The sequence below is a fragment of the Limulus polyphemus genome, unplaced genomic scaffold (genome assembly GCF_000517525.1).
Source record: "Limulus polyphemus unplaced genomic scaffold, Limulus_polyphemus-2.1.2 Scaffold88, whole genome shotgun sequence".
Taxonomy (NCBI): Eukaryota; Metazoa; Arthropoda; class Merostomata; order Xiphosura; family Limulidae; genus Limulus; species Limulus polyphemus.
Window position 1 is genome coordinate 935,417 of NW_013665698.1, and position 22,458 is coordinate 957,874.

At 34.0% G+C, this 22,458-nt stretch overlaps 2 protein-coding genes across 3 annotated transcripts in view; one reads left to right on the forward strand and one right to left on the reverse strand.

The window, feature by feature from the left end:
• Positions 1 to 22,458, forward strand: part of LOC106468459 (glycerol kinase-like) — a 61,407-nt gene that overhangs the window by 30,337 nt on the left and 8,612 nt on the right. The window lies entirely within an intron of this gene.
• Positions 10,963 to 20,342, reverse strand: LOC111088178 (leucine-rich repeat-containing G-protein coupled receptor 4-like). The gene is made up of 3 exons (XM_022397412.1): positions 20,226 to 20,342; positions 15,537 to 16,643; positions 10,963 to 12,192 (listed from the first exon to the last, which is right to left on the reverse strand). Exons 1-3 carry the CDS (start codon positions 20,240 to 20,242, stop codon positions 11,916 to 11,918), a joined length of 1,401 nt encoding a protein of 466 aa, XP_022253120.1. The 5' UTR covers positions 20,243 to 20,342; the 3' UTR covers positions 10,963 to 11,915.

Genomic DNA, 22,458 nt, shown 5'->3' on the forward strand with positions numbered 1-22,458 from the left:
GAAGCGTTGGCTCTATATTAAAGAGTGTTATGCGATGTATATGAAGTGTAACTCTATGCTAAACAGTGTTGTTCGACGTCAAAGGAGTGTTGTGAGATGTATATGAAGTGTTTCTCTATGCTAAATAAGTGTTGTTCGATGTATATGAAGTGTTGTTTTGTATTAAAGGTTTTTGTGTTGTTTTGTGTTATACGGTAACCCCGTGAACCATTTGTGAATAATCAGCTTTGTATTAAAACAACGAACACCGTGTAAGCAGATTACCAATTTTCATCCTTTTGAGTATTAGAGTATTTAAAGCAATGTTAAGTATAATTCACTTGAACATTTTGTAACAGGAAACTGTTGAAAGCCTAAATGCATCGAAAGTTATATCTTTTTTAAATAAAAACTTTGAAATTCTTCGTTATACATCATGTTCGAATCCGAACATGCACCCTCTTTCAGTTGTAGAGGCGTTATAATGTGACAGTCAATCTGACTTTTCTTTGGTAAAAGAATAGCCCGAGAATTGATGTCGTGGTGTTGAATAGCTACCTTTCCTCTAGTCTATCATTTCGCAGATAGCTCTCGAGTAGTTTTGTGCGAAATTCAACAAATCAAACCAATCGCTGTGGAAGTAAATGGTTGAGTATTCGGGTATATAATACCTTATAGAAGGTGAAGTATTCCCACTCTAAACATGCAGCAGTGTTCTTACTGTTTACACCAGTGGTTCTTAAATGGCTCGACAAGGGTCTCCAGTATCTGTCCGAACTTTTGTTTTGTAGTTCAACAGTGGCTGCGCCAACGAGCTCTATTTGAAGGCATAGGTCGCTGAGCTAGCCTCGCCACTAGAATTTGGGTCGCAGCCAACAAAAAAAAAAAAAAAAAAGGGTTAAAGAACCACTAGTTTAGACATTCAACAATTCATTGAATCCAAAGTATGGTCAAATTATTGAAAAACGGATAAAACAAAACAACTAAAGTCCAGTCAGTTAAGTTTTAGAATGAGTTTGACGTAAACAAAAGTTGAGAGTAGAATGTATATAACTCAGAGGAACAAATCCTGCAGTTATTATTATTATTATATTTAACAGTAGGAAAATACAAATGTAACTTACATTTTGCCCAACTTTGATACAATAGAGGATTATCCTTTTCTCACACTTTCTCTAAAAAATCTTGCTCTTAAAGTGGTTTTGAAGTTTTCGGGCTACAAAGAGTAGTATTTATTTCAGACATTTTTGCTTATTTCAGCACAAGTAAGTTTATTACAAGGTTATGTTTTGTCTGTTTTGCAAGAAATATTCATTGTCCAGAAGGTCAGAAATGTTCTAGCTACTTATTGTAAAGATTTTTTTCTTTAGAATTCAGTGATTCCTTTATCATTTTATTTAGTTTCTTTTGGAACAGGCCGGGCATGGTCTAATGTCTAATGCTGTCGAAGTGTGAATCCGTGGATTTAAGGCTCGCAACTCGTTGCCACAAAAACGCGATCCGCACTTTGGGACTGTGGACACGCTATTAAGAGTGACTGTCAAATCTCTGTATTCGATCAGGGCACTCGACTCATAATCTGAAGGTCGCGATGTAATTTTTCTGTTTTTTTAATTGAAATATAAAACACAGGAAACCAATGACCAATAATAAACCAAGTAAGCGTAAACAGGCGCTCAGTGAATGTGTCTTAGCTATTTATCACAATTCGTTTAAGATTCCTGCAAATCTGCAGAAGAAAAGTGAACTATGCGAAAAAAGTTCGAGTTTTTGAGTCTTTTGAAATGTACTTTGCAAAAGGAAATTATTAGAAAAATGTACGCATAAAGGATTCTCATAAGATTATCACCTTTTTTTTCACACATAAGATGTTTTTGATTAGATAATTCATGACCATTTACTTGGGAGCGTTCGACTTTGACTCTTTCGAACTACTAACTTTACTTAAATAATCATGGATGTTTGGAAAGCCATTTCTGGTTTGGAAATATTTTGATGTTTTCAAACACCTCATAAAAATATACGTAAGTACTAGTAACTTTGAAGGCACAATGAATAAAAAGTTTAATCAAATTTGTCTTAAATATATCTGCAGTAAAACTATTGAAATATAAATGAGTGATTTTCTCTATTACAATCTACAATCATACTTACCAATGTTATTGTGTATCAGTGTATCTCAAAACAAAACAAAAACCAGCTTATATATTTGTTGGTATTTTATGATATTATGTTGATTATTAAGATACTTCAAAGCTGATCAAAGTTTTATGGATTATTAAAGATAACAAAAGTATCATCAATATACCTTCGCTACTCCAAGGAGTGAGTAACATTCCACAGCCCGGCATGGCCAGGTGGTTAGAGCCAGCTCGACTCGCAATCTGAGGGACGCGGGTTCGAATCCCCGTCACACCAAACATGCGCGCCTTTTCAGCCGTGGGTGAGTTATAAAGTGACGATCAGTCCCACTATTCGTTGGTAAGGAGTCGGCGGTGGATGGTGACGACTAGCTGCCTTCCCTCTAGTCTTACACTACTGAATTAGGGACGGCTAGCGGTAGCTTTGCGCGTAATTCAAACCATATCTTTGAGCAATTGTTTTTCATAGTAGCAAAGTAATAAGTAATAAGCTGGCGAGTGGTGGTTACTAGCCTCGATCTTATTGCTACTCCATCAGTTTGGTTATAAATCATGTTACTAAACAAGAAATGAGATTTCTTGGCTTCAAATCTCAAGAGTTTCATAATTATAAAACTGCCACATTATCATCGTACAATATCTGATGTTAGGTATATTAACGTACAGAGATTCCTCGTCAACACTATCACAATAAACATCCCTAACGGATGCATTTTATTAGACAAACAAAAATAACTTTAATATTATATCTATTACAAGTGAACTGGTCAAGAAATTTCGCCAAACATCAGCGAATTAGACACTATATAATTAACAGGACAGTCTTCTCTGTGTTTGAGAAATACCAATAAAATACCCGGATGTCAACTTGACGACTTTACACACAAAAGTTATTTTTGTGCTAGCTATCTTTTTCTAAAGTTTCAGTAAACAATTAGGTAACTTTGGGTTAAATCCGGTGGGTTAGTGGTAAGTTTCCGAACTTACAACTCTAAAATTTAGGGTTCGATTCTCCGCGGTTTACAGATCTCGTATAGATCATTGTGTAGTTTTGCGTTAAAAATCCAACAGCTTTGTTTATTTGTTTTTTGTTTTTTTTTATTTAATTTCAACTTCCCAAATTTTGTTATATTATTGAAAATACTTTCAATTTTTGAGTTAGGACCTAGTTTATTCAAGATAACTGTAACATTTCATTCTTCTTTATTAAGATTTGCAATTCATAACTATTATAAGAAGGTAAAGAAATACCACTTATCCCAGTTTTAATATAATCAAATCGCTAATAACTACCAGAACAAATGTTTTTATTTGAAACTTTCTGAGTTAATTGTTCGAAAGGTAAAAGCTGCTTTTCAAACTGAAGCTTCAAAGGTGGAATATCAAATTGTAAACTATGTACTAATACTTTTTTTCATTCTACTTAATAACATCAACAGAAAAATTGAAATATTAGGATAATAAATAATCAAAGTACTGCTTACCTGATATCTTCATAAACGTTTAAACCTATCCAGTTGTTTTGTTTATTTTGAATTAATACTTTATTATTCGGTAATACAGAAATATGTTTAGCCTAAACTACGTGTATGTTATTTTATAGGTTTTTTTGTGTGTCTGTTTCAAATCTTTACTTAGTATATACTTTTGGTCTGCTTGTTCGTTTTTTTAATGTGAATTTACACATGGACTATTTTGCGCTCTGTCGACCTCGGGAAATTGAACCCTCGATTTTAGCGCTGTATCTCCGTGAATTAACAGCTGACCCAGCTGTTTAGTTAATTTATAAGTTCTATAATGGCCTTTTAAATTATTTAATAATGTTTAGGTTTGTAAAAACAAGTAATATGAAAATTAACAAAACTAGGTGTAATCAGTATCGGCTTAGGGGGGAGGGGTGCACTAGAGACCCCGACCATAAGGGATCCAAAGTATTATAGAATTACTGTTTTAATCAATTACGTACTTTGTTTTTTGATACGTTGTCTTTTCTATATTTCCTATAAAACTAAACTAAGGTTTAAAGGGCCCCATTATAAGTCCCTACATGAGAGACAGAAAATATGGAGCCGGGCCTTTACAATAATTTAAAAAAAGTTTTGTAACATATGATTTTTACACTGTTTTAAACGGCCAAAAAAAAAAAAAATGGATTGAGCGTGCGACTTAAAGGAATGAGATCAAAATTGGCGGCCAAAATGGTAGCTACTTTATAGCATTGATAAGAATTTTACAGCAAATATTAATTCCTTAGTTAGCCAGGCCACGTTTTTCGTTCAGTTGGGGCATGGTGGTGGGTAAAACAAAATACTGATTGGCCAGAGTAAAATTCAGAGACACAATATACGATGAATGTCAAAGAGTTTTTGTCTTCATTTTAATTGTCATTGTTTAATTCTTTTAAATAAACAGTTGAAACGGAATTCATTGAAGTAAGGTTATGGAATTATGCTGTATTAGATACATGAACCAATAAAATAGTATGGCCTTGCCCTTTGCGTACAAGTCAAAAGTATGTCTTCGCTCGGCTTCTCTTAGTGAATATAAGTTACAACACACAGCCCAAGCAAGAGCATCAGTTTTAAAGAAGAGGACCTAGCAGTCAACCACGATCTGCGTTGTATACCTCAGTGACACTTATTATATCGTATGTGAGCTAATGATCAACGTACCAGTCTGTGGATCTAAAATGTCAAAGCTCGGGCTGAGCTAAAGGGTGCACATTTAAGTTTTTACTTATAAGATTCTTCGTATCCACTCACGAAAAGGTTGTTAAAGTTACAATTGTTTTTTAAATCAAGCATCTATTTGTAACATTCCAGGGTAAGTTATCGCCAGAATCACCGTGTGATTTATACATATTAAATTTCAGAGATTTATTGTTTGTTTCTAGTTTGAAAATGAGCAAACACAGTCTATATTTACAGTTATATATGTATTATAAAGACTTCTGTGTTATCCTAAATAGCTGTCTGGCTTTGAGACACAGAATGAAGGCAAGCCAATGTTATGATGATACTACACTGTTAAGTGATAACCAAAGTTCCTTGTGTGGTATTCTACGGTTTTAGATTACCTACACCAATTTTTTCCCCCTATTATACATATTCAAGGTAGATAAACCCCTAACTCATACACGTGTCTCGGCTCTATCCCTTGAAATGAATAAAGCTTTCACCCTGACGGAGCCATGCAAGTGTAAACACTACAGAGTAATCATTGTTGCATGTAATATTTGTCTAAAATAGAAGAATAGCACAAATTTTACGGCCTTGGTATCCTGTTAACGAGAGCATCAACTAAGTGCAGAATACTAGCATATAACTTTTGAAAATAAGTTACTGAATACAAATATGTTCTTTTCCAGCTAAGGAAGAGTTAAATACAGTATTCTTCTTAGGCCCAAACCTTAAAATTAAGATTAAAAGCGAATTATGCAACATTTGTTACATGCTAACATAGTGGAGAGTTAAGATGGCTAACACCCAAGATTGCAAGTGTTCGCTCAGTAAGTTTCTTCAGGCAAATGTTCAACAACTTATACCACATACATTAACCTGAGTACTTGTAAAGCAAGGATTGAAAAGTTCTTTTCGGCAAATCAGTATGCCAGAGTTTCCTGTTTACCATTAACCTTCAAAACGAACTGTCAATTCCTAGTATATTTTCTAACAATCTTAGCTGTCCTAACTGCAGATTCTAGCAAGTATTGCGTGGTCTGCTCTATAGAAATACCATTGCAACTCACTAGACAGGCAAAATGATTATTGCAAATCACGAGAACAAATTCTTGCTACGAGACTGTTTGATATTTCAGAAAATAAGGATCACAATACATTTTCAGTTATGGATCTATCAACTAAACAAATGCCTTAATTACTTTAATTAAACACAACCTGCAGTTACAGCGCTGCCAGTTTTTTTTCTATTATACTGTAATATCGGTTTAACCTAACCGGTTTGAACCATATTACCACAGACACAGCGTCAATCAGCAATGAGATGTCCGTGTGACCTATATGTTGTTAACAAGGTTGTTTGGCAGTCTTTCTATATGTTAAATGGAAGTCTCATTGCGATAAACAGGATATATGCTCTGAGATGTTTTCTGATACAGTCTTAGATCATCCGTACAAGTGCCCACGTTCTCATGGAGACTATGCCTTTGAGTTTTACACTATGCCATATGATTTGTCATTTCATCAGTGGCTCGAATTTGCATTTAAACTCATAAAAATCGTATCCAAGCAGTAACCTGCCTGAAACATATCAGAAAATGTTTCAGATATTCCATCACCATTTTGTTAAACACTGGTAGGTTAACCAGCTTTACATCATCACTCTTATAAAAAGGTATCTTCTACCAATGTCTATTGCTGCGTGGCTGAAACACTTATTATAAGGGTTTGGGAGAATCCCATCTTCTTGAAAGTCTATTCTACAGAATACAGTGTCTTTTCATGACGTTGGTAATAGTATGCTTTGATGCACAATTATGAGGATACAGTACTTATGCCAGTTTCAAGACTGATAGTAGCATTATCAGTAAATATGAGTATTACTGATTCTGACTACATGGATACTTATAAAGTAAAATGAATGAATTGATTTCGAAAATATTTTTGTCGTGTTGGTGGAAGTGACTGATTTCTTGCCAATGTGGAAATAAATGAAGTTATTTTTGAAAATATTGTATCAACCTGATGCAAATATTAGCTATCTGTACTACTGGCAGAAAGCAGTATCGATGCATCTCTGTTAACAATGCATGCTATTGTGTTCCATATAAAACCTTATCTATTTGGTGCAGTCTTAGAATATCACCTATTAGCCTCACCTGCCAGAAGGACTCCCGATTGCTCCAAAGATATGCAGGATTGTGGCAAGATATTATATACTTTGGCTAATGTAATTGCAGGCTGAATTTTGCTAATTTTGACACTATCGTTGGTCAACAAGTGCATAGGAGCCCCAAAACCTTGAGACATGCAGATGAATCATCACAGTTGTGACACCTCTTTATTGTTCTACGCTGCTACATGAAAGAGGTAATCAGTAGAGGTTGAACTTCAGCAACTGGATTTTCTCCTAGACATCTCTCAGCTTTTCAGTGATTAATATGGCTCAAGAATGTAGCATAGTTTTCGCTATAGTTGGCAGAAGCTCTTGACCCTGGAGAAGGTCTCTCCTAGCAATATCCACACTCAAATCGTAGACTTAACTCAGCTGCATATTCCCCCTTTCCACCAAAACATGGTCTTAGAAAATAACTTTCCATAAATGAGGAATTGAAAACTTTACAGTAACCAGAGTCAAATAGGATAAAGAAGTACTTTCAAAAAAATTTTTCACTAAAACAAATCCAAAATCGTGAAACCAAAATGTAACTTAATGCTTAAGTCTATGGTATATATATATATACTGTTTTTAAGAGATACGTTAAAAGTAATCCAAAATATACAGCGGATTCAGGAAATTTTCGCCAAGGATAAACACGGTAGGCAAAGAAACAAACACAAGTGAACAATTGGAAACAATCTTTATCCACAATAATGTCTGTTTATAAAATTTGACCAACCAAGTTCCATGTCTTGTAGAATAGCTGCTCAAACAGAGAAATTATACCAAAATTCCTGATACAGTAATACACAGTACCAAAATACCTACATCAACAATAATTTTATTATACATATTTAAAAGTAATAATCTGTCAACTCATACCAAATTGCATAAGTTTATACATCCCCTCAACTTGAGTAAAAACCAAATTTCATGTGAGTGATACAGAAATAGGTTCAAACAAATATATAACACTACTGAGCAGTTTCTGGAACACGTAGTATTTATTTATGATAGAGGTTTAGTTCAAGCTTGTGATATTTAACAGCATGTTTACGTAGAAACCACCTAATTAAATGTAGATTATCTTCTTAGTTTAATATAGAATTAAAAATCATTTGTTCTACGTATATGTAGTCTTCACATAATATGTGGTCATGAAAGTCTTTAAGTTGATTTTGTTCTAGTTATCTTTATTCTTGCTCTTCCCATGGGGATATAGGTTTAAAGTTTCTTTTTGTTACGAAGGTCACAGCAGCGTCTTTCAGTGGTAAGTCATGTGGTATCTCTTGAGGTTAAAAGCTCCTCTCTGTTTAATTGGAATGGCCATTTACTTGGGTAACGGTAGCTGCTTTCATTAAGTCTTACGTTACTGATTCAACTAAGTAACTTGAGATTTAGCAAGGTCGTCTTTGTACTAACATGAACAATTGGAAACACAAACTTTATACAAAGTAATGTTTGTCTTAAAATGATGACTAACCAAATTCTGTGCCCGTCATAATGGCTTCTTGGAAATAAGTCTTGGAATATAACAACCTCATCAATCTATCTTTCCAGTAAAGGCGACTGTCCGTCGTTCAAAAGTGTTGTACATACACTGATGCTTTGTGTCATTTAAATAAAGATTGTTTCATTGTGTTTAACACGTTTTGTACAGTCCATTTATTTCTTAGCACAGGCTCAATTAGTTTTAGCAGAACTTAATATTTTCAATGTATTTTGCCGAACCTCCTGTTATACTAGCGGATCTATCTGATGTACTCTTTCTGGAAGTTGGTTTTAACATAAAATATCAAACTCCTACTAATGTGGAGAGGAGTTTTTTTAAATTTTGACTTGCATTCGTCTGAAAATATTTGTATTTACATATGTTTGACAGACACCTGCGCTTAAGATGTCTATGTAATTGAAATATTTAAGTAAAACAATTTCCATTAGCTAGTTATTTTGTAAATAAAAACTTAGAAACTCGCGATATTATTCAGGGCTATTTTTTATTTCAAGCTTAGGGTTAAAATAATGTTTATTGTTCTTGAAACAATTATTTATTTAAGACTTTTATTACTAAAAATGTTTAACACGCCAAAATTGCCTTTTGTTGCTTTGTGTGAAAACATTTTATAACTTAATTTTCTTATAATATCATAATATAATGACACACGACAAAAATACGATTTCTTTATTTAAATTTTTCGATGATCAGAACAACAAAAACTACAAAAAAAGAGTTTCATAATTATGTAGTAATATCATTGTTTATAGTTATACTATTTTCCAAGTAATTCTGTTTAACTAAAACGCTTAATTACATTCACAAAACTTAATGATCATTTTTACTATTTCTATGATTCTCTGGTAACGTACTAATCGAAATGTAAATACCCACAAGCCACGAACAACAAGTAAGGGGTAATATACAGCCTCTCTGATTGGCTGTTTATCATCACTGAGATGCTTTTATTTTTACAGCTAAATTTAGATGATGTCACACAGGCCAGGTAACGACTGTCAAAATTACTGTAGCGGGGCGGAAGAACATCCGAGCACCAGTTTGTATGATTCTCGAGCACTACTACTTGTAATGAAATAGTACAATAATAATAATAATTACTAACTACTACTACTAGTAGCTCTAACACTGGCGGAAACACATCAAAGAATTTATGTCTTGGTGTATACTGAGGAAAATACACTTAAATATTAATATACTAAATAAAAGTATTAGAAAATAAAATTCACCCCTCCTCCGGTAAAAAAAGAAAGAAACAAGATAATTTGTAACTCTTACTCAAACTTTATTAGAAGATAATTTTAATTCATCGATGAAATACCGAAGAGCCTTTTAGCATCAACTTTGGAAACAATAATACGATTATGGTTAATAAAAATACACAAGAACTAATATACGTTCATCTGTTTTAACATGCCCCTCACGCGCCAGTGGTGAAGATTTTTATTGAAAAAAAAACCCTACCCAATCCGGGTTTTCTTAATTTGAACTGAAATTTTTTGAACATGTTTATTGGCTAAAAGAAAGCATTTCCCGCACTCTTTTAGCGTTGGGACTACGAAAAGTGGTTTGAAGTGGTAAGGCGACTTCAATCCGTCAGCGCATCACGAGCTTAACGGCCAAGCAAAAGAAACATGAAAGTTTCCAAATGACACGCAGAGGTATTCAGGAACCGTATAGAACCACCTTGGTAGATATTGTGCAGCAAGCCAAGACAATATTATGCCTGTAGCTGCTTTCAAAGTGTTCCTGTCTGCTCATACTACTGCTGACTATCGTGATGCTTCGACCTTCCCTACCGAATCGCATGTGAAATCGTTCGTATCTCACTTGAAAGCTAAACATAAAATAGTGATAGCAGAAGCATTAAAGGTTGGCAATTACTTATTTAATGATGCTGAGAATGTGGCTTTATTGATATATACTGAATTTATTCCCAGCGAGTAGACCTTAATACTAGTTAGTATGGAGACATGAGTATACTGTATTTCACTTTAAAATTTATCAATTAGCAAACGAAAAATTGTCTCGAAACGATACGTCTAACACCACCCTTTTTGGGAGTTTTCGGAGTGAACTTACTTTTAATATTCAACAAATTGTAGTGTAAAGATACCCCTTGGCTCCTGAGGGACGTTTTAAAGCAAACTTGAATAAGTTGAGATCTCTTTGTTGATAAGAGAAGAAAGAATTTAATGTATTTTTATTAAAAATATACTAACTTATCATACTAGTTTTAAGAGAGTGAAAAAAATCGCTAAATGTGACAGCAAAATGACTACATTCTATATATATGTGTGTGTGTGTTTTAACAACCGCTGCTTGTGTAAAAGTTTCAAAGTTATAAAAATATCACTGTTTGTCTGTTAGATTTATTATAATGTTTCGATCTTTTCTTAGACTTTAAACGGTTTGGTTTGAATTTCGCGCAAAGCTACACGAGGGTTATCTGTTCTTGCTGTCTCTAATTTAGCAGTGATAGATTAGAGGGAATGCAGTTAGACAACACCACCCATCGCCAATTTTTCAGCTACTCTTTAGCCAACGAACAATGGGATTGACCGTCACAAAATAACACCACCCAGAGCTGGTGACGGGAATTCAAACACGCTGCCATCATATTGTGAGTCGAGCGCCTTAATCGCCAGATCAACTTGAAGCGCTAAGAATTGAACTTCTCGACTAAATATAATGGTGCTGGGTAAAATATTAAAAAAAAAGATCTTGTGGGTATAAATTTCTATTCTGGTTGAGGTGTTTTATAATTTTTGACATAGTATCAGTTTGCTCTCCGCGTAACTGAGACAGAGATCGTACCGAAATAAAGACCATCCGATAGTCAGTAATGTAGTTTCCGTCTTATGGTATGGGAGCCAGTTAAACGTTGCCGACTATCAAAAACTTTTGAAGAGTTCGACCCTGCTTCTTTCGGTTATAAGAGCCTGGAAATTATTTGTAAGCATGACAAAAAGCTATTCTCAAATAAGTTATAAGTTATATCCACTGATAATAATTACGTTTTAACCTATTCGTAAGTGTTCTACAAGAATCACGGACTTGTTACTGTTTGCGCTAACATCAAAGTGCAGTTTTTAAAAGAACGAAAAATTAACTTGGCGAATGAGTGACGATATTTCTATTGTCGTGCAAGGCAAAATTACAGTATTTCAAACAGTCCTCTGTATGAAAAGGACCGCGGTTTTTGGTATAACATTTAAGACTGTAAAAGAGGATGGTGAGTTTATATCTTTGTGGGTGGGGTGATTATAAAAAAAAGAAAAAAAGAATCCTAAACGTAATATAAACATAATAGTTATCTGTTATTGTAGGTTATTTCCAGTTGCTAAAAATGACGGAATACCTTCATTTCTGTGACATTATATTTGATATTTGTTAATCATATTCACATTGACGTTTCTTCGGCATGGATATCAAAATCATGTTTAAATATCTTCAGGAAAAGATTTAGCTTTGACGTAATATACAGCACCACTTCCACGACGTTTGGCTAGCCACCATTCCATAATCTTGTCGCGTTTGAAGTACGTCAGTGAGGCAAAAACTAAAATGAAAGAAATCACACAGATGATTCCAATGATAATGCTTCGAACAATTCTATTGTGCATTTCTCTCCAATGGCTCTCTTTGGAGTGACATATAAACTGATCTTCTGGAACTGTCATAATAACATTGCTTCGCAGATTCTCAGGAGCATGGCACCTAGAAAAAATAATAGTTTGGCTGTCTTTACTCGGAAACTACTGCCTTAATGTTAGTTATTTATAATTAATACTTAATTACTTGGATGAAAGGCGTGCGTTAATTGCCATAGTAATACAGTGCAGTATGGGAATAATCTATGTATATTTTGTTTATTATTAAGCAGAAAGCTACAACAAACCGTGTCCACCGCGAGTATCGAACCATGGTTTTAGAGTTATAAGCCTTCAAGTTCATAGTTGGGCCACCAGAGGGCTTATAGAGAAGGATTTATTTGTTTTGTTATTAGGCAAAAGGCTACAGAATGGCTATCTATGCTGTCCGTGTTTCTTGAATATATATTTGGGGATTAGCAGCTGTGTAACCATTTATATTTAAATGGTGAGGTCATCTGAGGATAGTTCAGTTCTCGTACTCAATCTGACAAAAAAAAGTGTGAATGTACCTCTTCTATTTTTGGTACTTGTAACTAAAACACTCATGTTGATATTTTAATTGTGCCATCTATTAATTTATATAAATTATTCAGCCATTAGACACAATATCAATAATAAACGTGCTTATCACAATAACTGATAAAGTGTGAGTAAGAAGCTAGATTATTCTGAAACTTCGCAAATTGATAATACTGCCCTGGTTCTTTATCACAATTATAACTTCGCTTTGATGACGTTTTAGAATCTTCTATATAACAATATTGTTTTTTATGCGTAAGGTGTTATAGGTAAAGATTCGAAGTCTGGTTTTGCAGTAGTTTCTTTCTCGTCACATTGAAAAACTTGAACAGTTTGTTTGTTTGTTTTTGAATTTCGCGCGCAAAGCTACGAGGGCTATCTGAGCTAGCCGTCCCTAATTTAGCAGTGTAAGACTAGAGGGAAGGCAGCTTGTCATCACCACCCACCTCCAACTCTTTTACTAACGAATAGTGATATTGACCGTCATATTATAACGCCCCCAAGGCTGCAAGAGCGAGCGTGTTTGGTGTGACGGGGATTCGAACTCGCGAGCCGCAGATTGCGAATCGAGCGCTCTAACCACCTGGCCATGCCGGGCCTAACTTAAACATAGAGCCTTCTTCCAAAATCAGCTTTTTTTATGCTTCTCTTTTTCGATTCTCCCAGTGGATCAACGATAAGTCTCAAACTTACGAGGCTAATAGTGAGTTTCGACACCCCTGGGGGGATGGGGGTGGGCAGAGCACAGTTAGCCCATTGCGTAGCTTTGTGCTTAACAACAACCAAACCAAAAAAAATCCTTTTCCGCTATTAATCACCAAAATGGTGGTACTTTTCGTCATTCATGTTCTTCTTCCTTGTTTCACTGTTTAACAACTTTTTGTAATCATTGTTCTAATTGTCAGTTTTCACTATAAGAACTTTTTATTCTGCGCACTTCCTAAAAACAAAGAAAGAATTTGTAAACTGTCGAATTCTTGCCTTTCTTATATACCATAATGGCCTACTTTCAGATTTGAAAGACATCTTTGGTTACAAATTTTTAAAATAATTTTATTTTGCAGGCTTTGAGAAAAAAGAAAAAAAACTGAGAAATCTCAACTTTATAAGTTTGTTTGTTTATTATTAAGCAGAAAGCTACACAATGGGTTATTTGTACTGCGCCCACAGCGAGTATCGAACCACGATTTTTAGCATTATAAGCCCTCAAACTAATCGCTGAGCCATCACAGAGCTTATAGGGAAAAATTTATTTGTGTTATTTTGTTGGTAAGCAGAAAGCTACAGAATGGGCTATCTGTGCTTTGTCCACCACAGATATCGAAATCCGATTTCTTGAGTATGATAAATTCTCAGGAAAGGAAGCAACAGTTGTGCTCATCTAGGGGAACCATAACAATAGAAGTAATAGCCTAAACGTCCAACGATTTTGACAAATGAATTAATCAGTAAAATTAATTTTACTTTCCCATTCTCTGCTATTAGTATTACTTTTCTATGCAATAAAACCGGCTATGAGTAATCACACTTTTTTTTTAAGTAAGAGAGATAAGTAGGTGAAATAACTTTGTGTTCATACGAGTAATTTGAGGTTATACGTGTTTTATGAAGCTCAATAACTATCTCACTGTGGAATATTTAATATACAACTTTCCATAACGACGAAAGTTTTAATAATTTTCGTACTTCAGATCAAATTACGAACACCAGAACCATTTCAGCTCTCATAACAAGAATAGATTAGAATGAAATTCGATCGCATCCACAATCACAACATACTAATGCGAACACCCCCCCCCTCTAGAAACTTTTTTTTTGTCTTTATACAAGAACACGTTTCCTACTTTAAAAAAAGCAATACGAAAGAGCAGGTGGTGACCTTGAATTTATTCTATTAGCCTTGATCTTTAGACTTGAAATATACGTTGTCGAGGCGCACCTTCAGGTAGTCAAATATTTTTTGTTTCTTGAATTTTTCAAAATTTATCGTGTCTAATCTTAGAAATAAAAGAAACCCCAAAGAAATTACTTAAAACATTTTCAAGTCCCCCGGTGGGTCAGCGGTAAGTTTGTGAGTTTAAAATGCTAAAATCTAGGGTTTGATTCCCCGCGAAGAAAACAGGACATGTAGCTAATTATGTATCTTAGTGCCAGAAAGCTACCAACGACAAATAAATTTTCAAAATATTAAATCATAATTCGTTAATATTCTTTTAAAATTTTCAATGAACTTCAGGTTAGCGAAATTCATATTAAAAAATAAATAGACGAAACATGATTTCGAGATATAAATCGTTGAAAAGTAGTGATTTTGTTATCATACTATAAGGTCGTGCCAGTTCAGCGGATGTTAATAACAGTATAAAATGCTCTAAATTTTTCTATTCAGTTCATAGTCTTTGATTATACATCTTTCATATTTGCTTTTGTTGTTCCAATGGGTTATATATTCATTAATGTAAAGTGAGATTTTACAGACGATTTATTTACCAGAAATACAATCCAACAAATAAAAAGTATTATTTCTAGTACATTAATAAGGTTTGTTTGTATTTAAGCACAAAGCTACACAAAGGGCTATCTGTGCTCTGCCCAACACGGGTATCGAAACCCGGATTCTAGCGTTGTAAGTCCGCAGACATACCGCTGTGACACTGGAGGGCCATTAATAAGGATGTATACTAACTATATTACTCTAGGACTATACTATGTTACACTAAACTATATAATATACTATATTACACTGTATTACATTAAACAGTACTATACTTTGTTACCCTATATTGTACTATACTATATTATAATACAGTAAACTATACTACACTTTACAAGATTACACTATTATATTACATTATACCATATTACGCTACACTATTATACTATACTCACAGTAAGAGATCCTTGAGTTCTTCCTTCATGTTGCAATTTTTTATCCACTTCAGCTTGCAATCACAATTCCAGGGGTTATCTCGAAGATCCAAAGTTTCCAGTTTACACCAAGGTAAAGCATCCTCATATAACGTATTTAGGCTATTGTTCCTTAAATTGACGTTATTCAGCCTCATTTGATTAGACTTTGGATCTAAGATTCCTTTGAAGGCAAGGGCATGTATAACCTCAAGTTGTGGATTGGAGTGAAGGTTTAGGAACTCCAGATGTCGAAGTTTAGAGAAAGTTAGCTCATCAACATATCCTAACACTGGCATATTACTTAAACTTATTATTCGGATTTTTTGTAGACCCGTAAATGATTTTAAATTAAGCTCTGTGATTGGATTCTCATCGAGGTAAATTTCCTCAAGCTCTTCAGCACTTCTCAATGCTACTGTTGGTACATCTTGAAATTCGTTTTTTGTTAATTTTACCACTTTCAACCAGGTGAGTTCGTGAAACAATCCCGGCGTCAGAAAATAATTTCCTGTAAGAGATAAGTCAAGATATTCGAGATATTTTAGTGGCCTTAGAAGATCACTCGGAATATTTCTGAATGGATTTCCTGCAAGGGTCAAATAAGTTAGTTTTTTTTGTTCTTTAAAAATATATTCTGGTAGACTCTTCAGCTTATTGAAACTCAGATCCAGTGTTTCTAAGTTATTCAACATTTTGAAAATGTCCTGATGAAGGTCCCCCAGTGAGTTGTTTTTCAAACATAACTTCTGCAAAGCGGGAAGCTCGTTAAACGCTTGATATTCTATCAGACTGATGTTATTCGAACTCAAGTTTAGGTATTTCAGGAAGTTGTTATTTTCAAGAACGTTGATAACATTAATTGAGTTGAAACTCAAGTCCATGCTCAAAGTTTTTGACGGCCACAAAGCTCCTGAAGGAGGTATTTCTATATTTTTCCTTGAACAATTGACATTCACGAATGTTTCAACTACAGACTTACCGGTGACAGTGGTGCAAGAACAAAAAGTGCAGATATTGTCTGCACCTCTGATTGCTTTTGCAAAAACGCACATCCATAATACCATGGTGACCAGCAAAGCTTTTAACCTATAAAACGACACGACAAATAAAAATGTTAGCATTGTTTCATTCATTGTATCTAATATTCTTGAAACAATACAGACGTTCAGTTATTATCCAGTGAGTATCTGAAGAATGAGTTAGTTAACAATGTTATTGAATGAAATTCTATCAGTTTAATGACTGAATTTTAAGCAAAATTTTCCTTTTATTCACTTTTTTATTTTATTTTACTAAACATTAAAGCCATGTGATCTCCTCACTTTATGCCCTCCGATAGGGCCTAATGGTTAGCATGCCGTATTATGAATCCGAGGGTCCATGATTTGCGTCTTGTCGCCGCAAAACAACGCTCCAAACTTTAGGGCCGTAGATACGTTATAAGAGAATCAGTGATTTTTACTTTCTCGTACAAGATTACGGAAATAAATATTTAAATATCGTGCTTCGGAATTAAACGATTTTAGATAGTTTGTTGGCTTATATATATATTTCTACTATAAGAGTTATCACTTGCACACAGCATTTCATTTTTTAAGAACACTGAACTTACTACACACTTAATAATTATGTTAAGTCAGCCAAAGACAATAATAATAATGTAGACTTCCTAGCAAGATGCATGATCAACACATTAGTTAATGATAACAATAATGTATTGTCTGTTCTCAAGTGTCTTGTTAAAGCACAGTGAAAAGTATTATAACCATTAAATCAGAAAAACTAAACCAAACTGCAATATTGAATAAAACCAACTACGAGGGGAAAAAATGGACATTAACTACAAGACCAGAAAACGCATTAATTCCCCCCAACGTGTTCAGTCCTATCCAAGACTCACAAATCTAACTGTCTCCTAAGGCAGGTCAGACACGCCAGCCTTTTCCAGGTGGGGGTAAGGTGGTCCAGGCAGAATACCAGAGGAGGAATTTTCCGTCATAATGTGTAGATCACCAGCGCGTCCAACACGCTGGTTGGGGTAGCTAAGACAAATTTTGGGGTGGCTAAAGTCCCATATGCCCCTCTTTAGCAATGCTCTTGCCCTAAAGCCTATAGATTACAAATTGGAATCCGTTACGCATTCTTTATCTAAATAGTTAGCACACATTTGTCTTACATTCTAGGAAAAATATTACCATTAAATACTCAAACAAATATTGACTTTTTTGACAAAATAACAAAATTTTTAAATTATTGAAGGAGAAATGGCGTTTTCATATTGTTACATTCTTTATCAGTGTTCTAGAACAATAGATCGTATAACTCAACATAGCTCCTCCTATTCCGGTTAATAACTTTATTTCTCATTTTAAGATTCTATAGAAAAAAATGCCTTCAAGTGTTTGGGAAAATATTTTAGACAAACTACGGCTGAGAATAATCCTCTTTCTCTATACTATGCAGCATCTTTATGGAGTGTTTTGAAAGTGAGTTATTTCCTTCATCCTTAGTTAGATGACACATTTATCGCTTGGCCAGGCATAATTAACCAGCTTCACAGCATTATCCAATTTAAAGTTGAACAGGAAGAAGAAAAACTCACTGCCTTTCTTAGATATTTTGATTATCACAACAGCTTCAAGCATTATCCAATTTAAAGTTGAACAGGAAAAAGAAAAACTCACTCCCTTTCTTAGATATTTAGATTACTACAACAAACACACACAGACACCAACAGTACCTGTCCTCTGTATCTACTAGAAACCAAAAACCTTTTTAAGTTACCTGCATTTCATTCGTGGCATCATAAACCCGCGAAAACATCTGTAGTAACTTTAATGTTGTTAAGAACCTACAGAATACTTCACCCCACAACAATAGACAAATATATTAAAACCATCTTTACATTTTTCATTCAATTACGATATCAGGACAGTACATTAAGAAAGGCTCATCTAAAAGCAAGGACATTTTTTTTATAGGAAGCAGAGAAACTAGCACAACGGAAGATAAGGAAACATTACTTTGTGTGTAACTACAACACGAACATTGAATTTTTTGTGAAAATACTAGTGAATAATAAAGTCAATTATAAATATCCCCACGTCATTAGAAATAATCTAACTTCAACTGAACCCACAATGGAAGATAGAAAATGAAGTGCTTACAGTTGTCATTTTTGCGAAAAGGTTTATTTGGGTGAAGAAGAAACGCAGACACAAAAGAGACCTACATAAACCTGTTTAAGAGAACAACCAGTTATTTGCTAGGAATGCGAAAACAACCAGAACGTAGCAAAATCCTATATATTAATCAAGAGCTCTTTGACAATATAATTAAACGGTATACGAAAAATTTATCTCTATTACAACAATGTTAATTTCAAGGTAGAAGTTTGAGCAAATAGAGGAGTTTCTTTATTTAGGGACGTATATCAGTAGTGATGACAAAAGTGGAAAAGAGATAAAGCGAAGGATATGAATCGAAAAAGTATTATTCAATATTAAAGTATTGCTCAGGAGAGATGCCAAGCTAGAACTGAAGAAGAAGAGACCGATAAAATGTTACTTAAGGTCAGTTTTACTCTTCTGGATAGAAACGTGGATCCTGTCTACTGAAACAAAACGACAGTTGGAAGCATTTGAAATGTGATGTTACAGACGAACGACGAAGATCAGATACATACAAAGAAAACTAATTGGGAAATAATAGAATGTGCAAAGACAAAAAATACAACTGCTGAACACATGTAGGTAATGGAAGATGTGCTACTTTGAGCATATAATAAGATCTGAGGAAAATAGCAGAGAATTTGATGGATAAAGCTGAAGAAGAAGATGGGAGAGGCAGGCAGAGACTCACAAGCTCGATGACATTAGAAAATGATTTGAAGATGAGAGCATTTCCGACATATACATCACAAAACATTAATTCCAGAATAATATATATGTGTGTTGTCTTTTTCGAATATTGGACTATTAATCAAAAAGCGTTTAATAGCACGTTTCTTTAAGATTCTAATTGGTTGTTATGGTTTTCTTTAAACAAAGAACTGGTTCTTGTATTTCCTGTTACCTTCATCAAAACTCGTTGGAGTTTTGTACGTGAAGCTTACATTCTACATATATTTTAAATCATTAAAAAGAAAATATTTTTTTAGCGAGTTAATGAAGTAATTTTAACGGATATCTTCATGACATGGTGATTCATTTTACACAGAATACCCACCGGGCCATTTAGACCAATCTCGTCAGACCGAAAACTGGATTTTTTACCGTTGTTGTAATAGCACACCCATGCCCCCAAAGTGTGGAATGCATTTTTGCGAAAACTGTTCGCGAACCATAAACCAAACGATTCACTGTACGAACACGCTAAACAGGAGACCACGCCAGGGACATTTATTCTAGAATGATATTCAATAACTATTTTAAAAAATGAGGATATATATCCACAGTTTACTAAGTGCATATTGTTGCTTTATTCGATGTAGAAGTAACTAAAGTTCAGAGGTATAATTTCGCAATATGTGACAAAAACAATAATTTTTATGTTGCCACAAACTGTCCTAAAAATCATATTGCTACTTTGTTCGGAATCTGCGAATCGTACGCATTCTTTGTACTGCATTAGCATGATAGAATATTTAATTAGTATATAGAAACTCACCTCATTTCTGTCATCATAAAGATGGCGGCTGTTGCTTCTACAGAAAGAAAGAAAAGTACGTTAGAATATGATCTGTGTACTACGTACCGTCGTACACTTAGAGATACAAGTACAGGTTTTGCTACTTTGATTGTTATTTCTTATCTTATCGTTTTGGGAAAAGCTGCGCAATGTACTTAGTATTTGTACGACGCAGCTAAATCATCAACCCAATTAATCAATCGAACAAATGGCTGTAAATAATTTTATTAATAAAATAAATAACTCTTCGAGACTCGCTTCTCTGTTTTTAAATGGAATAGCTTTAATTTTTCCAAATCAGATTTCAGAGCGTGATTATCAAACGACAAAACTTATTTTAGTTTCTTCTAAAAAAATGTTCCTTTCTGAATAAGAAACAAAACAAACAAACTTGAAGTTATCAATGACTAGACATTTTGAAACTTGTGACAAATGCTTGAAGCTTGGATTGTTTTCGCAATATAATTTACTCATGTTATCAAATACACAACATGAGATTGAATATGTGTTAAATCTCTGAAGCCCCCAGTGGCACAGCGGTATGCCTGCGGACTTACAACTCTAAAAACCGGGTTTCGATACCCGTGGTGGGCTAAGCACAGATAGCCCTTTGTGTAGCTTTGTGATTCTTATTTGCTTCTTTCTATGTTTGAATTATTCTTTGCAAAAAATTTCCTTAATCTGCTATTTATTGCAGATTACTCAACAGTTACCTGTAAGAAATCACTGTAATTATTGTAAAAAGTTATTTATGATTTATCCAATTTTACTAACTTCATTGATGTACGTAAATACTAACATAATATGACTGCTGGCTGAACCTAGTACCAGCACAAGTGCAGACTATTGAAAAATGGGATACCACAAAAAATATTTCCTAACAACTTACCCAGAAACAGCTAGGAAGGACAGGACAGAGCAACTATGCTCCAGAAAAAATGAAAGATACCAGAACATATGCTTGAAATTCAAAGATGATATGATTTTGATTGATGTGAAATTTGTGGTTATTGGCAGTTTGCAACAAAGGTTTCTCAAATTTTGTTAAAGTGATACTTCTCTTGTTCATGTTCTACATAATGAAAAGGTTTCTGAAACAAGATGTTACAGTGAAAAAAAAAAAGAGAAAACTAACAGTTCTCCATTAACATGAAAATAGGAGAGCCAACAAAAAGGGCACTGTAAAAGGCAGACACCTGATAAGTATCATACATCTGTGTTAGGCATAAAACAGTTCTCCGTGACCATTTACTAGTTTAGCATCTTTGCAATAACTTCACATTTTCTGTGTTACTTAGAATCAAAATGTAAGATCCTATCAAAGCTCATCAAGTCTTTCCTAAATTTGTCACATGGAAGTGCAGATATTGAGAAATTACTGTCAGACAATAAAAACACAGTTCCAAATGTATAACTCAGTCAATGCTTTGCCAACATTTCTAGTGTTTCCATGAGAAAATAAGTATAGGAGTTATCATGTGAGAACACAAATGAATAAGTATAAAACTCAATTCTGCACAAGAATTTATTTACAAGTACGTTTTATACATTTTGTTGTTTTTCTAAATAGCATGACCTGTATCTAGTTTATTTTTTAAGACGAGTGCCTTCTATTTTCGCTATTTTCCCCAATTTTTTGCCTAGCATTTGGTGGAAGATATGATAAGGTAATTTTTAATATGCATAATTGTTTTTGAAATATTGCATGAACTTTTCAAAGATGAGTACTAGTTTTCGAATATTAAACGTTTTCCAGACCTTAGGATTCTATGACAACTCAGTTTAACACCTCTCTTTCAGTAGGAAAGGTCGGTTTTTATTTTATTATTTTGTTTTCTTAACAAACGTATTTCCTAATGTGGATGTGTCAATCACAGAAAAACGTAAATACATTTTATGTGTTTGTTGTAAACTTTCCACAATAACCTACTTTAAGGGCAACCTTTTTTGTTATTCTGTTACTTTTTACGGTTGCATTTTTCTCAGACAGAATCTTTTCAAGAAGTAAATAATCCTTTTAGAACTAGATATACGTTTTTGTTCATTTATCTATTTTCAATTGATATTTTACATTAAACTGTATTTTTGCCAGGTAGTGAAAATGTGTAAGTTGGTGCAATAGTGATGAGAGACGTATATGGTGCTATAGTCGGAGATGTTTAATATTATTGCTCATGCTTACCAATCCATTGATTTTGAAGAAAAGTTTTGA